The sequence below is a fragment of the Zootoca vivipara genome, chromosome 3 (genome assembly GCF_965207765.1).
Source record: "Zootoca vivipara chromosome 3, rZooViv2.hap1.1, whole genome shotgun sequence".
Lineage (NCBI taxonomy): Eukaryota > Metazoa > Chordata > Lepidosauria > Squamata > Lacertidae > Zootoca > Zootoca vivipara.
In genome coordinates, this window is record NC_142586.1 from 7,173,537 (window position 1) to 7,184,724 (window position 11,188).

General features: G+C 43.7%; 1 protein-coding gene across 5 annotated transcripts in view; it reads right to left on the reverse strand.

The window, feature by feature from the left end:
- The window catches only part of MEIS1 (Meis homeobox 1), a 157,686-nt gene that overhangs the window by 106,300 nt on the left and 40,198 nt on the right, over nucleotides 1–11,188 (reverse strand). For all 5 annotated transcript variants that reach the window (XM_088665527.1, XM_088665530.1, XM_088665529.1 and 2 more), the window contains one exon: nucleotides 8,913–9,024. In XM_088665527.1, the coding sequence (XP_088521653.1) occupies nucleotides 8,913–9,024 (112 nt within the window). The remainder of the gene's footprint in view (nucleotides 1–8,912; nucleotides 9,025–11,188) is intronic.

An 11,188-nucleotide genomic window follows, 5' to 3' on the forward strand; every position in this document is an offset into this window, starting at 1 on the left:
AACTATTGTAGCTCTGGTTTTTATTTTGAAAATGCGCTTATTTGCATTAATTACAATTATTGCGGAAATGTAAATTCAAACTTGAGCAGGCCGCAATAGAAAATCACATAGACACAGACACTACTGTACTTCAAAACTACCCTTGATGTATTATCCGCCTTGCTATGGAATATTCCCTAACAGCAAGACTAAGCACAGCTTATAGTAAAGAAGTCCTTCCCACACTATTCTTAGAAACACTCAAATGCCATCATTTTCAGCCATCTCTTAAAAAGGATCATCCTTTTAATTTCCATTTACACATTAAATATTGCCAGAACAACAATGATGCTTCCATGTAGTCTAAGGACTTGAGAACTGTATCCACAACTATGTCTTGCTTTTCTCTAGTCTCTGAAGAGTGTTAAATACGTTTTAGGGCATCACACTACAAAAGTCTCTTGAGAAATAGCACAGTGTGAACAAATACACATCATTCAAACTACTTGGATCTACAAAGCATCAATTTGGGGGAGAAAGAGAGGGGAACGTGGGATTAAATGCAAGTTTTAAAATCTTAATATTTCAGTCTGAAGCAAAACATCTGCATTATTTGGGGGCGGGGGTCTCTATAGATTAGCTAAACAAAAACCTGTTATGTTCTTTAGGGAAAACTGCAAAATGACCGCAGTTTCAGATTACATCTTAAAAAACTGAACTGCTACGGTAGTTTCTCAAATTAAAATATCTTCTGTGGCCTCAACCACTCTCAAGTTGTCCATAGGAAAGAAATAAAGGAGGAAGGGCAACACTTAAGCTGAGCCATAATTGGAAGTATGTGAAAAATGAAGTGTCAGTTCGGTCAATAAAGGGTAAAGGTCAAGGGGAACTGCAGCCCAAACTCTGTGCGAAATCTGCTCATTAAGACATCCAATCAGAGGGCTCCTTCCTACCTATCCCATTAGTCATCAGATATCTGACTGCTTCCAATGGCTGGGTCTGTGCTGTTATTACTTTTCTTCTTCATGTAAAAAGGCGAGCTGGTGTATAAACCGTTGCTCAGTCATCTGGAACATAATGTGGCCCTTCCCCCGCTCCTTCACCCAGCTCTGCTAGCCAGCTTTGCAGCCTCGAAAAAACTGCCTTGAGATTCTCTTCAATAATAAATGGAACTGCCTTTTGCCAATAGGTTGGCTGAACTCTTCTACAAAAGGCAGGAAAGCATTGCAAGTATTGATACTGTTTCCATGAGAAGAAAACCTCACTTCCTACCTTAAAAGGACAACTTTTTTTTTTTAATCACGATCACAGGACAATTAAAACAGGGCCCTGGACACAGAAAGTCTAGGCTCAGGGTTTGCTTTTTTAAAAAAAACAAATTCAATTTTCAAATAAAGCCATGATAGAGTTAAGTGAAATCTACTGATTTCAATAGGAGTAATTTAAGGCATGAATTAGCATTCTCTCTCTCTCTCTCTCTCTCTCTCTCTCTCTCTCTCTCTCTCACACACACACACACACACACACACACACACTCCTACTGAAATCACACTTGACACCTTTGCTCAAAAAGTAGGGAGCAGAAAACAAAGAAGTGGAGACTCCTAAAAAGTTTTCCAAGAGAAGCAGATTCCCACCCCACCCCTTCTATCCTTCCTTTCCACACACACTTCCTGGCCATGACAAAAGCTCTGAGGTAGCTGTTGAAGTGAGGAGGAATTAAAGAACCTTTTAATGAGGGTGAAAGAGGAGAGTGCAATATATGGTCTGAAGCTCAACATCAAAAAAACTAAGATCATGGCCACTGATCCCATCACCTCTTGGCATAGCTGCCAAGTCCCGGTTAGAAAAATACGGGATCAGCAGCGCCGGCACCGGAAGTCGCTTCTACGCATGTCCAGACATGCGTAGAAGCAATTTCCGGTGCCCAGACATGGGCAGAGCGGCACCGGAAGAAATCTAGGGGAATTATGGGATATTTCGCCATTCGGGATGTCAGCGGGAAACAGCTTTTAAAACGGGGGTTTCCCGGGGAAAACGGGAGACTTGGCAGCTATGCCTCCTGGCAAATCGAAGGGGAAGAAATGGAGGCAGTGAGAGATTTTACTTTCTTGGGCTCCATGATCAGTGCAAATGGTGACAGCAGTCACGAAATTAAAAGACACCTGCTTCTTGGGAGAAAAGCAATGACAAACCTAGACAACATCTTAAAAAGCAGAGACATCACCTTGCCGACAAAGGTCCGTATAATTAAAGCTATAGTTTTCCCAGTAGTTATGTACAGAAGTGAGAGCTGGACCATATAGAAGGCTAATCGCCGAAGAATTGATGCTTTTGAATTATGGTGCTGGAGGAGACTCTTGAGAGTCCCATGGACTGCAAGAAGATCAAACCTATCCATTCTTAAGGAAATCAGCCCTGAGTGCTCACTGGAAGGACAAATCGTGAAGCTGAGGCTCCAATACTTTGGCCACCTCATGAGAAGAGAAGACTCCCTGGAAAAGACCCTGATGTTGGGAAAGAAGGAGGGCACAAGGAGAAGGGGATGACAGAGGAAGAGATGGTTGGACAGTGTTCTCGAAGCCACCAACATGAGTCTGCCCAAACTGCAGGAGGCAGTGGAAAACAGGAATGCCTGGCATGCTCTGGTCCATGGGGTCACGAAGGGTCGGACACGACTAAACAACAACAAAGCTGTTGAAGTCATTTTGTTGGAGCCAGAAAGCAAGCACCCAACTTGGGAAGAGAGATGGTGGCTGGAACTTGGCCCCGCAGAGCTTGCATTGGTGACCTCTACTGCAGCTGACGCTTTGCTTCAAAACCACACTGCTCACCTCACATCCTTGCTCCCAGGCTCAAGCAGACTGACTAGCTCTCCATTCTCTGTAGTGGCTTTGAGGATGGATGGAAGGGCAGCTGTCTGAGCTTTCTGCCCCTTGCTTTGGTCCTGAAGTCATGGCAAGTGGGTTGCCTTGGGCTTAAGCCAGAAGATGAACACAGCTTGTCTAGTTTCTTCTCTGAGCCCAATACAAGCCCCTCCACAGGTTTGAAAGGGAAAGAGATTAAATCAGTTGCCCCTGCTCAGAAGATGTATGCTTGCGGCCAAGTGGATTCCCCCCCCCCTCCACATCCCCTGCAGTTTCAGAAGAGGACCTCGGGGAGCTGCAGTGAGTAGAGAGATGGGAAAGTCCTGTTGTGTGAGTTCCACGCAGACTACTCTGGATCCAAGAATATTATTACATATTACTTTTTTATTACATATTACTTTTTCATAATTAAAAAAACCACCCATTTTTATTGGATGTCAGGTTTGCAAAATGCCACACATTGTGCATGAAAGCAACTACTCTAACTCATGCAAGAAGGAAAAGCTTTCTTGCTACACAGAGACTGGGCAAGTAATGAAATTCCCGCCCCATACAAAAAAGACCAGGGAGAATACCGCAGTTCACTCCATGGTTGCCATGGCTGCTTTATTCCCCCTCCCATCAAGTTTACTTTCCTATATACACAAGGTCTACCTCAGCCTCCATGAACACACAGCTGGCCTAGACCTGCTTTTAATTATTTTGTCTTCTTAATTATAAACACAGAGATAGAAACACAGCACAACACTGATGTAGAGTTACAGCATGGGCTCCCTGAATGAGCTCTGTACTGTGATAATTCACAGTTACTAGAAAAATAGTTGCTTATGGGGACCATGGCTATATGTACACACTCCATTTACTCTGTATCCAGTGCACTCTCACAATTAGTGTGGGAAGTGGTCTACATACAACATTAGCCACCATTCAGACATTTAGAAAACACCTAAAGGCAGCCCTGTTTAGGGAAGTTTTTAATCTGTGATATTTTGGTGTATTTTGGTGTTTGATGGAAGCCGCCCAGAGTGGCCGGGGAAGCCCAGCCAGATGGGCAGGGTATAAATAGTAAATAATAATAATAATAATAATTCATCTATATCCTGTATCTACCCTGTCATTTCTTATAAAATGCTGTGTTTTTCTCCAAACTAGCTTTGATCCAAATTGAGAAAAAGAACAACCTGACTGCATTTTAAGCCAGCAATTGTGTACACAGCCTATTTTAGTAAAGGCGTTATTCCTATTTAATGCTAAAAGGCTTCTTTATAAGCCTTCTGCCAAGGTAGACTAACCTCTACTAAGTCATTAAAGCTTACTCTTTACAACAGGCTTCCTCAACCTCGGCCCTCCAGATGTTTTGGCCTACAACTCCCATGATCCCTAGCTAGCAGGACCAGTGGTCAGGGGTGATGGGCACTGTAGTCTCAAAACATCTGGAGGGCCGAGGTTGAGGAAGCTTGCTTTACAACATACACCTTACCATAGAAGGCATTGCCATAACTGATCTATCAGGAATATTCACAGCAGGAAAGAGGTGAACTTATATATGTCTGCTTATATAATTAAGGGGTTCTATGATCATTGAGGAATTTGGGGTCAACAACTGGCCTATGCAACTGGCAAAGCTCCAAAAATATCCTCAAAGTCTTCCAGATTCCAGAGACAGTGATGGAGAGAAAGAGATGCCAGAAAGCACCATAAACACCCACCTTGTTCTCTTATAATGGCAATGATGCCCACCTGAGAGGTGCTGGAACTGAGTTCCAGCGAGTTCCAGATCAAAGAAGCCCTGGGGAGAACCACACTTGCCTCTACCTCCGTACCCCTCTACCCTGATCCAGACTCTTGCTTTTGGGTGGTCAGTTTTCCTGACTACAGCCCTGCTATCATCAGAACCAGTTCAGAATGGAATTCAGCACTTGCTCAGAACTTTGTGAGAAAATCCAGATCAGTTCTGTAGAAGGAAAACCAGTAGTGGATTTTGTCTAGGGAAAATTAAAACAATCTCAACTTGTTACCTTGTTCAGGATTACCATACAAGATTTTATGTGTGAATGACATACATATTTCAGTTAACTGAAACTGAAATGTCAAACCACAAATTTTCAAAGGTACCCAAAGAGGTAATCAATTTACCCCACTAAATGGATTTGGATGCAGTAGAAGTGTGCCATCTCTCAGCTCTGCCATCAGGGGACCTCCACCGTTGTGGGAGTCCCTGCTGTTCTCCCAAAAGTGTGGGTGGAAGCAAATGAGGTGTTTCTGGAGATGGGATTGAGCTGGAACAGCCAAGGATCTGCTGGATCCTCAGCCAGCCCAGCTACTGGTGATGGGCCTGATCCAGACCTCTCTCCCATGCCATCCTGGAACTGGTGCAACAAAAAAATGAACCAGGGGTTGGGATTACTTCATTAGGAGTCACAGTGTCTCCATGGAAATGAATTGGAGAAAGCTGCGCAATGCGCTGGGGCACTCCCTAGCATAAATCCCATTAAAGTGAATGGGTGCTACACAGCTGCAGAAACACGCAGGAAAATTTCCAAGTGGATCCCTTCCCTCTTTGGATACCCTGCAACAGTTCTCTGAGAACAGACTTATTCCCAAAGCAACCCACATTCTCATCTCCATTCCCACCTGCCGAAAAAAATCACAGTCATCTCCAGCAGCCATCTTTCGATTTTATGTTGATTAGAGAAATGGGGAAGGTTTAGCCTTGTGTTCCTATTCATGATGAGCCTGTTGTTTTACAGCCATTTATGTTAAAAAAATAAATAAATTTGTGGAAATACCTCAGAAGTGTCAGCACACCTAAACTACTGTGAACTGCAACACACATATGAAGAAATACTTGAAAGAGAAAAGGCCCCTTAAATTTATGTTGCATATCATTTTCCAGTAAAAGTCAGAGGTCAGAAGGTTGCCAGTTTCTGCTTCAGCTCTTCAAGAGTTTACCATACCAGGCCACATTTTTACTAGGCTTTACTTGTGGTGATGTCAGCAACTTTTATTTAAACAATAAAGTGGTTTGAATGCTTAAAAGGCCATATGAAGATATTGGTCACAATTTAAGCCTGAATCCTTACATGTGGACACACACAAAAAATAGAACGCTACTTTAGTTTAAAAACTAATCTAGTTTTTTAAAAAACCTAATCTAATTAAATGTAGGATTTTGCATTGCAATTCTAATGAGTCCTATTAAACCTACCTCCCTACCCCTTTTTTGAACACACAATTCCTTTGTTGTCCAACAGAACTTGAATGAACCGGGATCATAAAACTACATTTTAAAAGTTTATACCTATTGTAGGTTCAGAGTCTACTTCAATAAAAGAATTCTCTTTATATTCAGATTAAGGGTCCTTTTGAAATTTTAATTGCATTTAATTAACATGAAATTTGTTGCAGTTGGTCTTTGCTAATGTAAAAAAAATTTTTTTAGAGTTTTTCACACATTGTCTTTTTTTAAAAAGACAGTACTGATTGATGTCACACATCCTATACACAAACAGACAAAGCAAGAAAACTAAGCCCCAGCTCTTTCTTCATCAGTGAATTAATTGTGGGTTAAAAAAAAACTGTAAATGAATTTGGCATTCTGGCAAATTGGCAGAATATGGGAAGTACGGGCAGCAGATATACAAGTATAACTGGAACAAGTGTAGTCTATGTTTAATATTTTTTGTGCACTATACCTCAATTAAGTTCACTAAAACATTCAAATATAGCTCTGTCCCTTCTCCTTCAGGAACCTCTGTCACCTATCAATTTGTCCTCTAGCTGGGCCAAGATCAACAAGTGGTGGATCACCCTCTCGGCTAAGCTGGGTCACTCAGGGCTACACTGCAAAACATGTTTTTTGTTTAGGGGTCTGTCCGTCCATCCATCCGTCCCCATCCCCCCCAATACACAATTGGAAATGTTGGCACAATGTGCGGGAATAGGAAAAAACAGGAGTAGAAAAATGGACATACATGGTAAAAAAAAAAATTATGTGGATTCCATGCTGCACAAATGACATAAAATGGGGTCCAGGAGCTAAAAAGGCTGAAGACTACACTAGTTTGTGTTGTAGTTTCTAAAAGAAAACAATGCCAAAACTTCGGCAGTATGTAATTTGAGCATCAACTATTGATGTGAATTGAGAACTAAGACTGCAATTATGTTCCGGCAGCGGGTCTTCTCGGTAGTCACGCCCGCCCTGTGGAACTCCCTCCCATCAGATGGCAAGGAAATAAACAACCACCTGACTTTTAGAAGACATCTGAACCCAGCCCTTTATATGCTTGATGTTATACTGTGTTTGATGTTTTACTTTGCTGGAAGCTGCCCAGAGTGGCTGAGGCAACCCAGTCAGATGGGCAGAATATAGGTAAAGGACCCCTGGACAGTTAATGCCAGGCATAGATGCCTATGGGGTGTGGCCCTCATCTCACTTCAGGCCGAGGGAGCCTGTGTTTGTCCACAGACAGCTTTCCGGGTCATGTGGCCAGCAGGATTCAGCTGCTTCTAGCGCAACAGGACACCGTGCCGGAAACCAGAGCCGTTTACCTTCCCACCACAGCAGTGCCTAATATATCAACTTGCACTGGTATGCTTTCGAACTGCTAGGTTGGCATGAGCTGGGACAGAGCAACTGGAACTCACCCCGTCGCGGGGATTCGAACCGCTGACCTTCCAATCGGCAAGCCCAAGAGGCTCAGTGCTTTAGGCCACAGCGCCACCTGCGTCCCTGGGCAGCATTTCCTATATAATAAAGTGCAAGTGTCTCTGCGTCCAGTCCGTGTGTCCGTGGGATTGCGCTACTGCGCATGTGCCCCACGGACAGCCGTTGGGACTTGGAGCGCAGACACACTTCGGAGAGGGGAGCTTGGCGCCCGCTCGGCCCAGCAGGGAGACGAGCCAGGGTAAGGTGGCAAGGCGGGCACGAGGACCGCCCATTCCCCTTCGCCGGGTGCTGCTGCTGCTTCTTCTTTGTAGGCCCTGACGGGAGAGGCGGGCCCAGCCTCCTCAGGGCATGGCTCGGCGGCTCATCCATGCAAGGAGCAACACCGGTGGGAGAGAGAATGAGGCGGGCAGGCCGCTGCGGCGCTCGAGCCGGGCTGAGGTAGGAGGTCCGGGAAGGGAATTCGTAGGGCCGCTTGCTGGCCTCAGTGGATGAGGAAAGAAATCAAGGCCTTCTCCTAACTCCCACCCCATCAAGTCAGTTCTATCCATTGGGACTTGGAGCGCAGACCCGCCACTTCATCAGCTCTGTGCATGTCCCCGAGGTTGCTAGAGCAACAGGTCTCCTCTAGCACCTGTTATTTTAACGGGCTTCATGATACTAGTAAATAATAATTGTTGTTGTTATTGTTTTCACCAGGAAGAAAACGTCACTGAAGTCAATTGGACTTCTGATTAGACATGTATAGGACTGAACTGTAAGGCTACTAACTTGCCTGACTGGAAGACAATAATGAAACACATCATGAAACAGCACTGTACGTACTGCTTAATGTTATCATCACTGCATAACTATAGAGGGCAATGCTGAGGTCAGGACTGTGTAGCTGCACTGGTGGAAGCACTAGATATGCTCTGCTGGGGTGTCCATGCATTCAGTGCTCTGCTCTGCTGCATTCCAGTGCCAGGATGGCAGCTCCACCTCACTATGCCAACTGCTACTCTCAGCAAGGCAACAAAAAGGCACATATTGACCACGTTCAGTTCCCTAGTTTGAAGATGATGCAGCTTAGGCCCAAACTGCCTTTGTTACCGAAACCACAAACTTTGATCATGGCCTTAAACCATACACTGTGGCCTTCTCTAGTCTTAACATCTGTAGGACTAGAAAGAACCACCACCCAGAAGCTCCACTAGATAGGCACCTGCTGCTCAAGGCCTGCTTGTATGGAAAATCAAGGATGGTCATTTATCCTTACGCACCGAAGGAAGACATGCTGTCAACATCAGAACCCCGCCTCAGTATTCACGTCTATTATATATATGAAGCACTTATTTAATGCCAGCATATTGGAGCGATGATGCCCCACAATCAGACAGGATTCAAAGCATGATTTCTACCTTGTTCGCTGCTGTTGTCACCACTGTGTGATGTATGTCCCCCACTGGAGGGTCCCGGTGTACCTCCTGAACGTGTTGACGCTGTGTCATCGTGATCTCTGTTCCAGGAAGGCTGTTGGGCGAGAATTAAGCAAATGACTAAAAACAAAACAAGCAATATTCTGCACATTACACAGAGGAAGAAAACACAAATATTGCCAAATATTGCAAGTTTCTTTTTAAATAATAATAATAATAATTTTTATTAAAGATTTCTTAGTTTACAAAAATATGTGCCTTGTCTCTTTTTTCAGATTGTGTTTTCTACAGATCAGGTTCATTTGTTGTGAGACATTAGTGTTGCATGTCATATAAGGCTGGGAAGAAAAGAGGGGGGAAGGTGGGGTAGAATGGGATGGCAATGCTTCTATTTTTCTACTTAGTGTATGTGTGAGGTTTTGTGTCAGCGTCTCTTTAGTGGGTTCTCTTTCTATTCACTTGTTATTATTTCCTTGGTGGTAAGAGAGGTTGTGGGGTGACCTAGGGTTTGGTAGGTTGTCTTTGGTTGGCTGTAGTGAATTTGTTTATGGGGGTGGGGTTGGGGTCAAGTTAGCCATATTGATTCGTATGCTGTTGGCGGATGCTTGTTGTATTGTTGGGCTATGTACAGTCATACCTCGGGTTACAGACGCTTCAGGTTGCGTCTTTTCAGGTTGCGTCCCGCACCGAACCCGGAAGTACTTCTAGGTTACTTCCAGGTTTAGGCACTCGCGCAGGCGCAGAAGCGCTAAATCACACTTTGTGCATGCGTAGAAGCACCGAATCACGACCCGCGCGTGTGCAGACGGAGCACTGCAGGTTGCGAACGTGCCTCCCACACGGATCACGTTCACAACCCGAGCGTCCACTGTATGTGATAAAGGGGAACCATATCAGAGTGAAGACGTTTTCTTCTATTTGTACATGTGTCAGTTTCAATTTATTAGTTAGTTTTTCTAGTAAGGCTGTTTCCCATACTATTCGATACCATTGGTCCATGTTTACTCCTGATAGGTCTCTCCAGTGTCTGGCTATGGTGCTTCTGGCTGCTGAGAGTAGGGGGGTTATGAGCTCTTTATAATGTAAGCAGGCAGTGATGCCTTGGAAGATGTTGAGTAGGGCCAGTTCTGGGGTGACTTCTAATACTTGTATAGTTATTTTGCATATTTCATGTATGACTGATGTCCAGAAAAGTTGGATTTGGGGACATTCCCACCACATGTGGAGGTATGTACCTGTGGAGGTGCATCCTCTCCAGCATTTTGGCGAGGCTCCTGAGCGTATCAGTGCTAGATTCTGTGGTGTTAGGTACCATCTGTAAGTGAGTTTCAGGGTGAGTTCTTTTCTTTTAACTGAGATGGATTTAAAGGGAGGTTTAGACCACATTCTAGTCCAAAATATTGCAAGTTTCTGAAGAATGGGAATGAATATTTTTAAAACAGAAATAACACCCTTTTTAGGCTGGTGAATTTGTCTGTCCCTGAACCCAAGTGCACATGCTCTCTCTCTCTCTCTTTATATAATATGGCAATATATACTCTAATTTTAAAGTAAAACATGCTTTGCAACCTTAGATAACAGCAAATTTCATAGGGCTGTGAGAAAGACTAATATTAGCTTTTACAGGATCCCCCCCCCAAAAAAAACCCCACCCTAACAATCTGCTACTCTTAGGAAATTGGGAGTGGTCTACAACAGTGCAATTTACATAAGCCTTGAACTGCATACAAAAGACAAGCATGGGAACGTTTAAATACATCACTCATAATTAGGCCTAAGATCCCTAATAGTCAATATGTGTCAGCTGTTTGCCACATGGTATATGGGCAAATGGACCCAGCATCAAGATAAAAAGCAGGGAGGAATCAGAGCAACAATGGCTTCATGTGAACAGTGTACACTCAGCCCCATGCAGAGCACTCTTGTACTATTCAACAGAAAACAGATGTTGCTTCTTATCACTGGGTGCATTTGAAAGTAACATTCAGATAGGAAAAAATTGGCTATAAATTAACTTTTTAAGGAAAACAATCACGGCACAATCCTTCCATGTCTCCCTTTATCAACAGAAATGATTTTAATTAGCTTTTAGTAGTAAGCTTTTAAAAACATCTCAGTGACTCACTGGTCATCCTACACAATTTGTGTGTGGTGTGCATGTGCGCAACATAATAGCACGTTATTTACTGTTTTGCAGTGTTGCTGACAGAGAATTAATGCAATATCAACTGAGACAAATCAAAACACATCATCTTAAT